The sequence below is a fragment of the Oryzias melastigma genome, linkage group LG8 (assembly GCF_002922805.2).
Source record: "Oryzias melastigma strain HK-1 linkage group LG8, ASM292280v2, whole genome shotgun sequence".
NCBI lineage: Eukaryota > Metazoa > Chordata > Actinopteri > Beloniformes > Adrianichthyidae > Oryzias > Oryzias melastigma.
The window spans coordinates 18,047,460-18,063,475 of NC_050519.1; the positions used below are offsets into that span (position 1 = coordinate 18,047,460).

Sequence of the window (16,016 nt, forward strand, 5' to 3'; positions counted from 1 at the left end):
ATCACTTTTGGCAGACAGACATGCACGCGCTTCTATGAAGGAAAAGAAAAAGCTGTCTGCACAATGGTTTACTGCTGGTGTTTCGTGCTGCAGCCCATCTGTGTCACAGCTGCTTCCACATTTTCAGTACCGAGGCTTAATTTAAGTGGAAAATGACATATTTTGGGACGATTCCAATTTGTTCAGGAATCATTACAAAGGGATGCAGTGAATTGCTATCCAGACTATTCATCCCCGTTAGCTCCATCATTTAAATGGATCCCTAGAAGGTTTTTGAACCACAAATTGTTAATAATGTTGTACTAAACTAGTATAGAACAAAAAAAAATGTCTTTCACAGTGATGTAACAATTTATATTTTCAATCTGGAGCTTATGGAGGCCGAAAACAGCCTGCCCTACTTTTTTTTTCTTTATCGTTTTTTTTTTTTTGTTATAACTAGAAAACGAATTTCGACTAACATTTTCACTAACGTTGTTTTTAGACTATTTTGATTTATTGGTGAATTTATCCTTCTCAAATGTCTTAATTCCATCTCACACACCAGCCCCCCGTCTTTTATTTCCCTAAAATCTCCAAACAAAAAAGTTGATTCATAAACTGACGAGCTTTTCTGCCTGCTGCGTTCACTGAGGTCCAGACATTAGCAGATCCAAACAGCCACTCTGCCCAACTCTTCCACTACAATACTTTTGTCATTTTGTTACGTAATCTGCAGCTGAACAAAGCAATTTGTCAGATAAAATGTCATCACTAATAAATCAATGAATTAGGTATAGATCAGTTCTGGAGTTTGGCTTTTTCTCCAATAAACTGCTTTGTTTTGCTGCAGATTTCAGTCAATGCACCAAGCAGGGACACTCGTCAGAGCCGAGTTTTGTCAATCAACCTGTTTGTTCAGGAGTTTTAGAGAAATAAAAGGATGGTGTTGGTGCAGGAGATAGAATTAAGGAGTTTGAAGAGCATAGATCCACTAATAAATTAAAAAAATAGACTAAAAACAACGTTTTCCTCTATTATTTTTGTTAACCTCAAAATGAAGAGACTTGAATCAGGTAAAGTCTCAGCATCTTTGTGCTGGAGAACGAGAGAGCTTCTTCATTATCTCGTTATAACAAGAAAACGATTTAAAAAAAAAATAGGGCAGGTCAATTTTGACCTTAGAAGGATTTATAATTAGGTTGTTAAAGGGTAACCAGACAGGAAGTTGGACTCTGACTCCACCCACAGCTGAAATGTGAAAATCCAGTCAGAGGGGTGGGGCTGGGGGGCAGGACTGTTACCATTACTGGAGCTGCAGATCTTAACGTGGAACTTCTGAAGTGATGTGGGACTTAAATGGTTTGATCAATCACAAAATTCAACTGTAATACTTCGATTCAGCCTGTAGGGGGCAGCACACAGGCAGTTTTGACTATATTTTTAAGAATTAAACAAGTTTATTTTAATTTGTCAAAAATTTGGCAATGACTAACATACAGCACTTTTAAAACCCCATTTAAAAAGGTCAAAAGCCAAAAAAAGTGGATTTAGGATTTTGTTACCTTTTAAAAATAATGACAGATGTAGCTACATAAAAAGTTAGGTGTCATCCCAAGTTTAGCCACTAGGGGGTAGTATTTTTTTGATCAAAATTGACAATAGTTGTCAGCTTCCTGTGATAAAAAAAACATTTCTGAAAATGCTAAAAACATTTTTATTTGTGCTTTTTTTAATCTGAAACACACATTTACAAAATATACAATGCGTTTATTCAAAATGGAAATGTATTTTTTTGAGGCTGACTATAAATATGAAACGATGCCTGATGAACAGTTTATAGTTCCTAGCACCACATCCACTACAGGAGATCCTGCTCAATCCAAACAGTCTTCCTTTGCTCCTCCATGATCCGGTCCTTGATGACCCGGATCAGATCGTCCGTCCCCGTCCAAGATTCGGGCTCCAGGGTGGCATAGAGGCACGGCAGGCCCTCCAGCTCCTTCTCTTTTGCCCGACACAACCTCAGAAACTCCTCCTCTGACTCCACGCGCACAGGCAGCTTCCTGTGTGGACAGGAAACAGGAAGGAAGCAGCATTGCTGCGGTGACTGTGGTAACATTTGGAGCTCTATGTCTGATCAGATCCTCTCAAAGCTCTGCAGCCGTGATCTGCAGACTTTGTTCTAACGCTCAGATGCAGAGGTGATCGTTTAAACTCACAATCTACTGTAAAATATGATGAGAGAATTCTATTTATAATAGCTCATAAAATCTGTATTCTAAGGACATAAAAAACAGATCCTGCAGCAATATCGGCTCCTCCTGCATGAAGGTCAAGGGATATATTTGAAAAACAAATGGTGTGTGGTTTCTGTTGAAGTATAAATGGTGAGGCTGGGTAAGCTAACCTGAGCCTTTTGATGTTTTTCTCACAAATCTTGACGTAAATGATGATTGGATAGATTTCTCTCCGCAGTAGATCCTTGACGCAGCTCAGCTCAGCCTCCAGCAGGCAGTGTTTCCCCTGATGAAGAGCAAAAAAACAACCTGAAAGCGGCAGATATGGCAATGCAGAGTACAAACTAAAAAAATTTGAATTTTCTGCAAAAGTTGGTCGTTTTTTCACTGCATTTTGTAGCATTAAGTTTCTTTCTAAATTCCCTAAAGAAGGAATCAAGCGGGATTTTTGTTTCCAGTGCACCACTTACTGCCTGTTTTATATTTGGTTCAGTTTGGGAGAAATCTTTGTTGTGCATGCAGTCAAATTTTATCTTTTGCAGTTTTAATCTCACTTTTTTAACTTTATTAGTTTAGTTTAGGAAACCCACTTTAAAACTGGAATGCAGTGAATCCACCACACTTTCAAGAATCTCTTCTAAACGTTTGCAAGTTTAAACTTGTTTGTAACAGCAAATTACTGGAGGAAGATTTATTCTTTCTTTCAGAATCCTCCCTCCCACCCCCAAACGTTTATGCAAGCGGAGAATTTGTACAAACCTGCAAAAAGATAAATGGTATGTGACGTGATGCAGAAAGGCAAACACCTACTTTGGCAGCAACAGCCTCAATGTTTTCTCTGGTGATGCATTCAAATGTCGCTTGTTTTTCTTTGTAGTGAATGAAAGGCTCCACGTTCTGTTTCAGATGAAACTCGTCTTTGGTCAGCTTATCTGCACAAACACAAAAAATGAACTGTACTCATTTGTTAACGTGAGGAACAGAAACCTGAGGTTTTCACCCAAAGGAACTTAAGCGAGACTTTAGTCACACATCTCAGCGTGCCAGATGTTCACCTTCCTACTGCAGCAGGAACACACACATTTTTGTACCTGGAACACATGGTCTGCCATCATCAAATCTCTGAGTAAGGATTTCCCTGTATGTAGGGGTGTCTCAAATATCTGGGTCACTGTCATCATGACCGTTTGTCAGTTTGGCCATCTGCCATCGTTCAGTCTCCATGGTAACATGGTAACATAGCCACGATAAGGCAGAATTCCCACACTGCTGCAGGTACACAGCTATACTTGGGTTGCATTAGCCTCAGAAGCTGGATTATAAAAATGTATGTCACTACGTACTTCTCTTGTGTAACATGGGAAGTTGGACCCATGCGTTTGCACAGTTATTTAATAATTAAGACAAAAAGGTCATTTTTGTCCAATGAATGTGCTCACACCAGACATAAGACGGAGTTCGATATGCCCATAGACATGCATTGTATTTATGTTCACTGCAGTGACTAAATCATCTTCATTTTTATTAAAAGGATCAAGTAAATGTGAAGTATTTGTTTACAAATAGAAGGCAGTGGTAAGAAACCATTCCTTCTGGTTAGACAAAGCTGCATGTAATGGCTTATAAGATCTGGACAACCCCTAGAGATGCTGCGATTTCCATTCATGTAGACCTCTTTTTGATGGAAGTGAGGCAAAAATCTTTAGTGCCATTCCTAATGGATGAATTCACAACATTTGATATCATAAAATCAAGAGTGTATGCCATATGTGTATGCTAATGTGTATGGGTGTGCCACCATTGTATGCTACAGTTGTAGACTATTACTTGTATGCTACAGTGGTTTGCTATATGTGTGCAACCATTGTATACTAGGAATATATTTATACTGTTGTATACTGTATGCTGTGCACAGTGTGTCCTTCAGGTGTACGGTATGATTTGTGCAACAAGTGTATGCTACATGAATGTACCACCAAGAATTACTACAGGTGTAAACTCTAGATGTATTCTACAAACGAGTGTATGCCACATTTGTATACAACAGATGTAGGCTATACCACATGTCTATGCTGGATGTGCATGCTGTTTACAAAATGATGCTACGAGTGTACTCTAAAAGTGTACACTACAGTGTACGCTACAAGTGTACGCTAAACATGCAAGCTACAAGTGTACACTTCAAGTGTATGCTAAAATGTACGCCAAAAGTGTACACTACGAATGTACACTCTGAATGTATGCTAAAAGTGTGCACTAAAATGCACGCTACAAGTGTATGCTACGAATGTATGCTACAAATGTATGCTACGAATGTATGCTAAAAGTGTGCACTAAAATGTACGCTACAAGTGTATGCTACAAATGTATGCTACGAATGTATGCTAAAAGTGTGCACTAAAATGTACGCTACAAGTGTATGCTACAAATGTATGATAAAAGTGTGCACAAAAATGCACGCTACAAGTGTATGCTAAAATGTACGCTAAAAGTGTACACAACAAGTGTACTCTACAAATGTCCCTTAAAAGTGTACTCTACAAGGGAATGCTAAAAGTGCACACTACAAGTGTATCTTACAAGTCTCTGCTGTGTGTGCCACAATGGCATGCTGCAAACAAAATGCTACAGGTGTTCTAAACTGGTGTACGTTACATGTCTGTGTCACCGTTGTTTGCTACAGATGTGCTATCATTGTACATTGTGCACACATAGCATAGACCTATAAGGTACAGGTGTACAGTATACAATAATGTGTGGTACCATTGTATACCGTCTGCTGCAAGCATTTTATGCTACAGGTGTACAGTACAATGTATGCTTCATGCGAAAACTAAATACTGTAAAATCTAAATGTTTTTTTAAATCTGTAGTTTAGCTGAGACCAACTTAAGTTAAAAATGAGACCCCTGGTTCAAGTAGTGAGTTTAGAATTAAAAAAAGAATAGGGTCACCTTACCCAGAGTAGAAATCCATTCTACAACTGCACACATTACTCATTTTTGAGTAATGAAATATGAGTCGCCTTTTTTTTTATTCAAATATCCCAAACTGACCTGCTTTGCAGATGTCAAATTCCATGGCTGCTCCCATGTTAAGAATTTTCTGGATAATGGTTTTGGCTAAAGTTGCAGGAGCGAACAGGACAGGCCGTCTTCGTTGGGTCCGCTGAAGGGTGACAGGACTGTAGGGAATCAGGTTCAATCCTCTGCTCAGCTTGTTGTCTAGGTCAGCAGCATCTATAAAGAAATTTCACACCCAAGGTGATAAAGTTAAAATTGGCTTGCTGGTTTGTGCCTAAATAAAAAGAGCTGTCATTGCAAAATCATTTCGATTTACAGGTTTGATCTCCCTCATGCATCAACACCTTGGAATGTTATGAGCCTGGAGGATCCGTGTGCTGCTGATCTGTGGATTCTGTCATTCTTATCAAACCACGTTAAGCCTCTTTGCTTTAGAAGGGATTTGCTGTGCTTATTTTTTTTCTAAAAATCCCCACATCAAATCTGTTAATATTAGATAGAAACCTGATCCAGGTCATCGTTTTTCCTTTTTTTTTTTTTTACAATTAACTAATAAAAACTTATCATTTTTAGTACTTTAATCTAATTATTCTTTAGCTTGAAATTGTTTTTCACAAAAGAATGCTATTTGATGTGATGCGTTGTCATGGTAACGGTTAAAGAGTCTGCAGCAGCTGAAGAAAATAGTATGCTGAACATTGTGAGAAGTTAAACAAAACCTTATTTCATGGGGAATGTTCACCTCTTAGAGCTTGATTTGGTCCAGATGATGAAACAAGATTTAAAGAAACTAAGTCTAAATAGTTCAATTCCTCCAGTTTTACCTCCTTGTGTGTCATCTCCTCCTTCTTATTTTTGTTTCTCTCTTTATCTTGTGTTGCATCCCTGTCTTCAATTATCCAAACAGGTTAAACAAAACTATAACATCACTCAAGTCTTTTCTACTGTCTTGCTTTTGTAATAAACTGTGGGCAAAGGTATGTAAATATATTTATTATGGTTAAAAAAAAGGTAAACTAGAGAACTATGACCTGATGTGTTTTTTTTAATTTCTCAAGATAGAAATAAAATCCCTCTTGATAGTGTAAAAGTAAAGGTTGGACATCTGTAATAAATAAAAAAACTTAATAAAGCAACTTTTTTAGTTGTATTTTGATCTTTAACTGCGACACAATGTCACACATTTCAATGAAAATACCTAAAAATTATTTTTTTTGCAGGTTACATTAAAAAATAATTAATTAACTGCTTAAAAAATAATTGCGTGAGAGCACTAGTCAACACCTCAGCTGTCTCTTTCTTTGCATCAGTCAATTTCCTCTTTGACTTCTGTTTTTTTAAGTTCTTTACAACTCAGCAAAGACATAAATATAAGACTAAAACTTGACCTTATAAACTGTTTCATTCATGTTTGAGCTTCAAGAGGGAAACCTGTTTTTTTCTGCCTAATTTGTTATTTCTGTGGTTTTATTGTTTTTACATATCTTCTTCTGTAGTTTTTTCTTTGGTGATCAAACACTTGAATTACTTCTTGAACATGTAACATGCATGTCATCACCACCAAAAAGAAAACTACCGGTAAATGTATTTTTTTTTTTTTTACATTTCAGCCACTCCAGCTCTGTTTACTTCAAAAGACATTTTTGATTTGCTTTCATCTTATTCTTCAAACAGTTTCCTTCTACCTCCGCTGAGACTTCAACCCCCTTCTAGCTCTCACATTTTATTTTTAGAAATCTTTCATTTTCTATCTGTAATCCACTGGTTTTTAACAGCTCAAGTCTAAACTCCCACATAAACAAAACTCCAATTTTTCTTTGTCATCTAAAACTTTTTTCTGCTTCCTTGAGAGATCCATCCATTTTTCACTCATCGGCTGAGAGCCTTTCTCATTTTCTTTATATTTGAGTCATGAATTACTTAATAAAATATATAAAACAATATACCAAATTGGTGTTTAATTTTGTATTTCATTTTATTTTGTAACTAATTTATGTAGAATTTCGTCCAACCAGGATTTGCCTTCTTTCGCAGTTCCTCAAAAGACCACTAGAGGCAGATTTCAAAACCTTCTACATTAAAAATAAGGGTGTAGAGAAAAAATATTTAATTTAGCGATACATACATTGAGGAAAAATGCTGACAAGATAGTATCTAATTAATTATTTATGAACATCCTTCAGTGTCTTACTTTTGTTTTCCACCTAAACCCCCGACCACTAGTTGGCAGCAAAGCACACTGAACCTCTTTGAGCAGCTCAACACCACGACCAAAACGACAGTAAGATCTCCAGAACCAGCTTATGTTAAATGTTCAGTCAGCCTCTGGGTTTTGTTATGATGAGACATGTACTGCTTAGTTTTTATTTGGGAGGGGTACCGAACCGAAACTATGTGCCACGTTGTGGAACATACAGTTGAAAAAATGAATTTTACCATTTTATTACGGTTCAAAAATATATTGATATTCAGTTTGTAAGTCATACTCTTAAAAAGAAAGTGAAAATTTGTTTTTCATTTGGAATATAGACATATGGTCTTGGGATATATCGCAATATGTATCGTATCGTGAAACACGTATCGTAATACGTATCGTATAGCCAGACTCTTGCCAATACACCCCCAAAATAAAAAGCCTTTGCTGCAGAATAACACACAAAAAACAAAACTTTGCTTTATTTTCCAGCTGTAGGGGGCAACAGACAGGGAGGGCATTATTTTTAATCATTTATAAGGAATTTTTTTAAAGCTTATATTTGAATAAAATTGGGATCGGGGTTGATTGACAGGAGGTTGCACTCATGAGCGGACTCAACAAAACCTGATCTCCAGGGTTCTGGCTGAATGACAGTTTTTAGATTGTTCAGCTGTTACTCTCATCGTATCACTGAAGGCTTTATGTTTAGCGTTCAGAATCCTATCAGAGAATTTTGACCCTATAAATATAACACACTTACCACCTAAAAAGGAAATATTAAAATGATCAAGGCCATCAATCATAGCATGTTTATTTCCCTGATCTCAATGTCTAAAATTGTATTTCCTGTCAGGCTATGTGTATCAGACCTTTTTAATTTGATATATATACTTTTTTTATCTTAAAAAGATTCACCTTTCACCTTCTCCACAATTCAAACTTCAAATTTCTTTTGTTTTTTGATATGTTAAAAAATAACAGAGAATATCTGGTCTATCAGTAACCAGAAACTTTTTTTTTTAACAATAATTCTTTTTTTTATTGATGTCCGTTTTGGGGCTCAGTAAATAACCAAGTAAAAATAAAAAGAAAAACTTTTCAGTTAGCTTTTAATAAGCCGGTGTAATGTAATAAAACACTGTTAAATAAAATAAAGTTAATACAGCACGTTTGCTTGTTTGACACTTTCAATGTAAACATATGCAAATGTGAAAAGTAAGGATGTGCAACGATCCACTGTTTCCATGATTTGGTTCAGTTTAAAGCAGAGAATCGGGGCATCCCTAGTTCTAAAGCCAAACCGAGGTCTGTCATCCTCTCTACATCCAAGGGAAGTGTTGTCTCCGCGCTCACCTTCAGGTTTGAGCATCTCCAGTTCCTGTCTCGGTAGCGTTGAGCTGCCAGAGTTGATGATCCTCACGCGCTCATTGCTGTTCATTCGTTTGTATTTGATGTCCACCCTACCAACGAACTAGAAACCACACAGAGAACAGAAGTCAGGGCTTCTTCTGGCTCACATGAACTCATGAGAGAGGAATTGTTTTTTATTTAATACCTGCAGAATCTGACTGAGGAAAATGCTCGCTCTGGACAAGCGTGGACTGGCTTTGGGATCCGAGGGCGAGCTGTTCTCTTCTGGCGCTAAGTTGTTCTAGAAAGACCCGAAAGATTAACACAAAGAATTTCAGAATTTTAGAGCTGCAAAAAGTAAAGAAAATCTAAATGAACTTACAAAATAATGAATTAAATCACAATCACTGAAAGGACATTTGATTGTTTCAGATTTAGCCCAAATGTAAAACCAGGAGTTCTCTTACTTTGCTGTTACGGCTGCTTTCGATTTCTTCTTTCCCACTTCGACACACCAACTTCTGAATCTTAACCAGCAGCAGCTGCTGAGCTCTGAAAACATCCATTCAAACCAAGAGAGAAGACTTAAGGATGCCAAAACTCCTTCATAAAAATGCTCCTGCATGAGAGAGGACGTATACAAACAGCTGCAAAGTACCGTGAGTTGCTGGGAATGGTGCCACGCTCGGCCAGGTCGGAGCCACTGAATGGCTCCACGCGGGAGCAAAGCCACTGGCAGAGGCCCTGGTGCCTGGTGTCCAGCACGTGCACCACCTCATCACAGCGCACGCTCAAAGAGCAGCAGTCAGCCTGTCCGGAGATGTTGAGGTTGACTCGGATGTAGAACGAGTCACCAGAAGCTAATTTACCGTCTGCTAGATCCCTCTGGAGACGCCGATACGCTGGAGAGCAGAAACAGCCCAGAGTTAGTGTCCTCTACCGATAAGACCTGATTTGACGACATTCTCATTCCAACTCGTCTCATATTGACGTTTGGTTAACAACCCTCCGCTTCAAAAATTGACGTTCCAGGTGTCCTCAAATCTTTGTTTTTTGATGTGCCGGCTGTTCCAATTAAATCAAGGCTCCCAACCCTTTGGGGTGCAAACTGGTACCAGTCCGGTACTGGTATCTTAACCCTAACCTTGACCCCATACCAAACGCGGATCGGTACCAGTTCTGGAAGCGGTACTGTTTCCAGACGCAGACCTGGATAGGGTTGGGGTGCCAGGTTAGAGTACCGGCCGCGTCCCGAGATTTGGTCTGCGACCGGTACCCCATCTGACAAAATTACCAGCTCAGTGGCCTTGTGGCAGAGTGTCCACGTTGAGATTGGAAGGTCGTGGGTTCAAATCCCGGCCGAGTCATACCAAAGACTCTAAAAATGTGATCCAGTGCCCACTTGACACTCAGCACTAAGGAGTTGGACTGGGGGGTTAAACCACCAAGCCGAGCGCAGCTGTGTCTGCAGCTCACCGCTCCCCAAGGGGATGGGTCAAATACAGAGAACAAATTTCACACACTTAGGTGCGTGACAAATAGTGGGACTTAAACTTCAACGGACCTTTGATTTAATTGGAGGAGGTAGCACATCAAAAAATGAGTTGGGGACAGCCAAAAAGTCAATTTTTGACACGGAGGGTTCCTTAACCAAACATCAATAGTTGGGAGTGAGAATGTGTTGGATTTGACTGAAAGTTCTGAATGAAATAAACAGGTTGGTCTGCTTTTACAACACTTTTGAAGATTGAAGACTAAATTGGACCAAAATATCACATAATAACCGTTAAACTATTCACCCAATGATTTTTTTTTAAACCCATTTATCGTATCAATAGTCTTATTCACAAACTAGCCATTTCTCAAAGTGATTTACACTCCTTCATACTTGTGCTGTGGGTCATTTTATTTTCTCCTAAAATGAAAAGCCACTTGTGTTCTTTTAGTGAGTTCTCTTTGACCCTCCTGTGGTGAGCACACCAGGATTCACTTGCAAATGAGCAGAGATCCTCGTTTCCCGTTGGAACGTTTAACTTTTTTGTCTGCAACAGAGTTTAAATGAACTTTCACACCCAATTGGAGGAGATATACCAGGTCCAAAGCATGTCCAAAGTCTATTAAAGATAAAAACATAGCCCATAAATATATTTAAAGGCTTGTTGTTAATCTACTTAAAATTTAGCAATTTGAAGACTTTCTCATTCATTTCCTATGGTGCATTGTTTGTTCAATATCTCAAAAACTATGAAGTTTATAAATACCAAAAATACAAGCAGTAAATTTTCTGAACAAGCTGAACGTTTTGATACCAAGATTGGTGAAACTGCTGAAAGTGTGATTATAAATAATGTTAATTAAGTAATCCTTACCTTAAAAAAATATTATCATTTTATTTTTCTTCATCCAGAGAGCCACCATGGAGAGATAAATTGAGCCACATGTGGCTGTGGAGCCGCAGGTTGCAGACCTCTGCTCTAAGAACTATGGACACGATTTCTTGATTGTGTAAATTTTGTCAACCTTTCTGTGACACTTTCTAGCTCATTTCTGAAACTGTAAATGAAATAAATACATTTCTTCTGTTCAAAACCAGTGGTTTGCACCTCTAAATTAGATAACTATTTGTGTTTTTTTCCTGTTAACATGATTTACATTTAGAAGATTACAGTGAGCATTTAACAATAAGACTGTCAGGAGTCAGTGCTCTGTCTCCCCCTCTGGTTACTGACTGGAGCCATCTCCAGAGTACTGACTGCACTACATCTCCCAGCAACCCCGGCGCACACTTCCTGGATGCTGCTCAGCTGTCTCTCATCAATCAATCACCCACAGCACAGAATAAATCAAGAACATAAACACTGGAGCTTCGATGTTAAAGGATTAACTCACCATCAAAGCTGGCTCTATAGTGCAGCGTGATGAGTCCAGAGCAGTGCTGTAGCGTCCAGTGGGCTTCTTCCTGTGTGCTGGTGTCCAATGAAACGCGTTGGTTTTCCCCTCGAACACACCCCTCCAGCTGGTCCACCAATCAGAGCACAGCAGAGATCATTTTACTAAGTGTTAATTACTCCACAAGAGGCAAAAATCAAAGTCAGAATAATTTAAAGAAAGTAGGATGAATCAACTCTATACCAGCAGGAGGTGGTGCCCCTCCCTTAGCCCCGCCTTCTCCGCGTTTGTTCCGGGCTGGACGGAGGAGATGAAGATCCCGCTTTCGTTGCCACCAACCAGTGTGATGTCTTTTAGCAGGTTGTCTCCCAGGAACGACACCTCCTGCACCGGCTTCAACGACGAGCTGAGTCTGGAGAAGGAGGACAGGGAGGGGCGGAATGGCCTGCAAGCACACAAACAAGCCGTGCGTGAGCGAAGAAAACACATCTCGTTCATTGATGTGCAATTGACCCGTACCTCTCCAGAGAGAGCTTCCTGAAGATGTTGTTGACCTGCTCCAGGTCGTACGAGTCCAGCCCCTCTGACTGGTGAGAGGACGAAGAGGAAATCACAGAGTTTGGACCGTCCTCTACGAGGAAAAAAACAGCAATAAGTAAAAGATATTCATTTAAACACATTTGTTTTTAAAAGTGTATTACCTGTTTGAATATCCATGGTGTCACTATCAAAATCTGAGAGGCTAGAGCAGATAAAACAAGAAATGAATTAAAAGTTGCATCATTTTAGCACAAAAATCCTATTTCAGCAACATGGCTCCTGCTGAGTACCTGCGGGGGTAGAAGTCGTGCTCCTTCTCCCGCTCTCTGCGACACAGAGAAGCTTTTTCTGGGGGTTCTGCGACTATAGACATCATGCTGTCGTTACGGTTACGCAGCTGGAGATTTTGGGGAAAAGGAAGTTGAAATTGCAGTTTATTACAACCTTAAAAGCACAAAAGAAAAGCACAGCTACAGCTCAGACTTACCAAGTTTGGCCTGGACGGCTCCGACAGGGGAAACGAGGGCGGGAAGGGGGAGGGTGAGGAGCAGAGCGGGGTACCCGTGAACCCGGGATAAGTGGGAGATATCGGGAAGCTCGGCGACGAGGGGAGCGAGCCTCCGTTGTGGACTGAGGGCATCTGAATTCTCAGGAGGTCTGCTTGATTGGCTGAATGGGAGGCGGAGACGGCCGCAGGTTAGTCTCCTCAAAAGCTTTCTGAGCACTGACGGAGAAGGTGGCATACCTGCACGCTGACAGCCTTCGGAGGTAAACTGAGTGTCTTTCAGTGTACAAACTGGAGATTTTGCTCTCTGTGGACGATTAAGACAAAAAAGAAAGTACATTTTAGATATTTAAAGGCCCCCTTGGCCCTCCATAGCTCCGCCTACAGTTGGGTCTCAGAACAACTCAGCTAAAGTAAAGGAAAAGGAAGACAAACTATTTTACAAAGACAGTCTTCTTACTTTAATCATAAAAAGACACAATAGAATTGATGATGTAAAATCTACCTGTGAAAGAAACAGCTTTTATTTTATCAGTTTAAAAATGTTTTTGACTGTTTTTTTTTAACCTTTTTTTTACTTAGCATCAGTTTCCTACCCCAAAACAGGATGGGAGTGGGGGTTTTAGGATACTATGTCCTTAGTAGATAAGGAAGGGTGTTGCTTAAACTGAAAACATTCCCAAAATGTTTATTACATAACACCCCCAATGAACTTTTCAACTTGTATTCTCAATCAAAGCAGCAAGAAGCAGTTCTTTGAGAAACAGGATGGTGGCATTACCCCAGAATACTTGTTTCTCCCTTGTGCACAAGAAACTGCTTGTTGTTGTGTTTGTCTTTTACTGTGTTTGTCTTTATTGTCTCGGTCAGGTGAGAGCAAACCTTTTGACTCTTGGGCCACAAAGGGTTCTAAAAGTTGACAGATGGGCCAGATCAGATGATTGAAGTATGGAGAGAAAATAGACTCATTCCAATTTGTGTGTGTATAATTCTTGATTTGTGCGTAACTTTGGATTTGTGCGTGTGTAATTCTTGATTTATGACTTTTTGTGCATTAGTACAAAAATTATTTAAAATTATTTAAATTATTTAAAAAACTACAATTTGCAAATGCACAAATTAAAATTACAACGGCTTAAAACTAAACTACGCATAAATCTTTAAATATCATCCTCGAATCGCTTGTTACACTCTTTCAGACTCTTCTCACGTCTCAGAGAAATGAACTAGAACTTAGACTGTTAATACTATCTTTTTCAAGAAAACTTGACTTTTTCTCACTTTCCTAAACAAACATGCCTGATAATTAACACAAAAAAGTGTAAATAAGCGTTTTAGAAACTCTTATCCCTTTAAAATATAAAAACATTTTTCAGAACTGACCGCTCACTGTCTTTCAGGGAAAAACACACACTTGAGAAAACGTTGTGTTTGCTATGTTGGAATGATCGGAAATATTTTAAAAAACACACATGAACGTGAAAAATCAACAAATCTTCCAACACAACAAGATTGCAAAATAACTTTCTGCACCTAAACACAACTCAGTTTATTTGTGGTGCACTATAAGGGGAGACACCAAACTTAAAGGGAAATCTAAAACATTAATATGGATTATCAATGTAATTTATTCCAGTGTGGCGGGCCAGATTAAATGGTTTAGCGGGCTGCATATGGCCCCGAGCCGTAGTTTGCCCACCCCTGGTCTAAGAAAATTTCCCTGACACTACCTCTCAGTCCATAGAGACCAAATTTTGAGACAAAATGTGGGGGTTCTGTTGTGAAATGATCTGGCTCCAGTGATTTTGTTTTGCAACAAGCTTTTATTTTGAAGGAGAAGTTTGTGCATACTCCAGCTTAGACTTCATTTGTCTTATTGTAGTCTAAAGCTCTACCGCCAGACAAAGTAATCATACTGTTTAATTAACCCATCATTCAAACCATTATACTCCCACCACCATGCTCCACTATGGAAACTCAGTAAACAACACCAAACATAAAATGGACCTTAAACACTGAGGAATTGTAAAATGTTCCAAAGAATTGTATAATTTTTGTAAACATTGAAAGATGTTAAGATGTTGGCAGTTTAAGCTTAGATGATGTGAGACATGAAGACATTCACTGACCGTTGCTTTAAGGTTTGGTCTGCGAATGAGTCGATGGCCTTCAGACGATAACTTCTCCTCATGTGACTCGTCGCTGGACCATTCTGACTGAGGCTGTTTACTGTCCTCCATCTGGGAGATGATGGCTGGAGGGAAGTCCCTCGGTAAACTCTACAAAAGCAGAGAAACAGGATGAAAGTTTCTAGCAGACATTCTCAAAATCAATTGATTCCCTTTCTAGGGCTGGCTCTGAAAGTGTCCTTGTTTGAGTCTGACCTGATCCAGGGGAATGTCTTTGGACACCCGTCGAAGCCGACTCTCCAGTGTGACCAGCCTGGCTTCTTTGCGTACGATCTCAATCTGGAGTTCATCGCTCTTCTCCTCCAGCTCTCTGATCTGCTTACGATATTTATCTTTGTCGATAAGACTCTGAGAGAAGTGATGCTGGGCCTCGTCTCTGGCCCGGAACGCCTGCAGCAGCGGAGCAAGAGTAAAGAAGCAGCAAAGGTGTCAGTTTTTAAGGCAAAGTAACAAAAAGCGGAGCGTTAAAGTACGAGTTTTCTCACCTGGTCTCTCTCCTTCTCCACCTCGTCGAGCTGCGTGGAGATGGTGTCAATGCGGTTCCGATACATCTCACAGTCCTTCTGAAGTGTAGAGCACTTCAGCTCAAGCTCCTCCTTCTCTTCCAAGTACTGCACACACAGCATGAGGTGTGTTATTCAGGTTAGCTAGATAATAAACGGGTAGATAGAGGAAGAGAAACAAAGGCAGAAGGACGACCGGTTTCTGCAGACGAACCCCTGAGATGAGGCTTCTGTATAGGGTGTGTTCTATAAAGGCTAATGCTCCCCTGAGTATTGCTCACAGGTTTGTGTTCTATGGGTGTGTTCTTCTTCTGCTTCACACATCAACTCCCAAACTTGAATTTGTGTAAGTGACCTTATCTCGTAGTTCCTCTGCTTGTCTGACTTCTTCATGTAGGTTGTAGAGGCGGTTGACCAGATCCTGCCGGTCCTCCAGGGCTTCCTGTCTGTCATGCTCCAAAATGTCAAGAATGGCCTTGTCTGACTCCGGCAAGGGGCCAGGCTAGGAGAGGAAACACAAGCATACAACCAAACGTTCACTATTAGAAATGGAATTATAATACAGAAGAAAGCTATACTTTATCATCTATGTTATCTTTGT

The 16,016-nt window shown here is 39.6% G+C and overlaps 1 protein-coding gene across 1 annotated transcript in view; it reads right to left on the reverse strand.

Moving 5' to 3' along the window:
- Positions 1-1,734: 1,734 nt before the first annotated feature.
- Positions 1,735-16,016, reverse strand: part of card11 (caspase recruitment domain family, member 11) — a 31,829-nt gene continuing 17,547 nt past the window's right edge. Inside the window, exons 7-25 of the mRNA XM_024271975.2 lie at positions 15,771-15,917; positions 15,398-15,523; positions 15,108-15,302; positions 14,853-15,002; positions 12,964-13,030; positions 12,706-12,887; positions 12,509-12,615; positions 12,380-12,420; positions 12,198-12,309; positions 11,922-12,123; positions 11,679-11,805; positions 9,448-9,691; positions 9,257-9,341; positions 8,995-9,090; positions 8,793-8,910; positions 5,276-5,458; positions 3,030-3,151; positions 2,390-2,505; positions 1,735-2,045 (exon numbers count right to left, since the gene is read on the reverse strand). Coding sequence (XP_024127743.1) covers positions 1,841-2,045; positions 2,390-2,505; positions 3,030-3,151; positions 5,276-5,458; positions 8,793-8,910; positions 8,995-9,090; positions 9,257-9,341; positions 9,448-9,691; positions 11,679-11,805; positions 11,922-12,123; positions 12,198-12,309; positions 12,380-12,420; positions 12,509-12,615; positions 12,706-12,887; positions 12,964-13,030; positions 14,853-15,002; positions 15,108-15,302; positions 15,398-15,523; positions 15,771-15,917 — 2,625 coding nt within the window. The 3' untranslated portion in view covers positions 1,735-1,840. The remainder of the gene's footprint in view (positions 2,046-2,389; positions 2,506-3,029; positions 3,152-5,275; positions 5,459-8,792; positions 8,911-8,994; positions 9,091-9,256; positions 9,342-9,447; positions 9,692-11,678; positions 11,806-11,921; positions 12,124-12,197; positions 12,310-12,379; positions 12,421-12,508; positions 12,616-12,705; positions 12,888-12,963; positions 13,031-14,852; positions 15,003-15,107; positions 15,303-15,397; positions 15,524-15,770; positions 15,918-16,016) is intronic.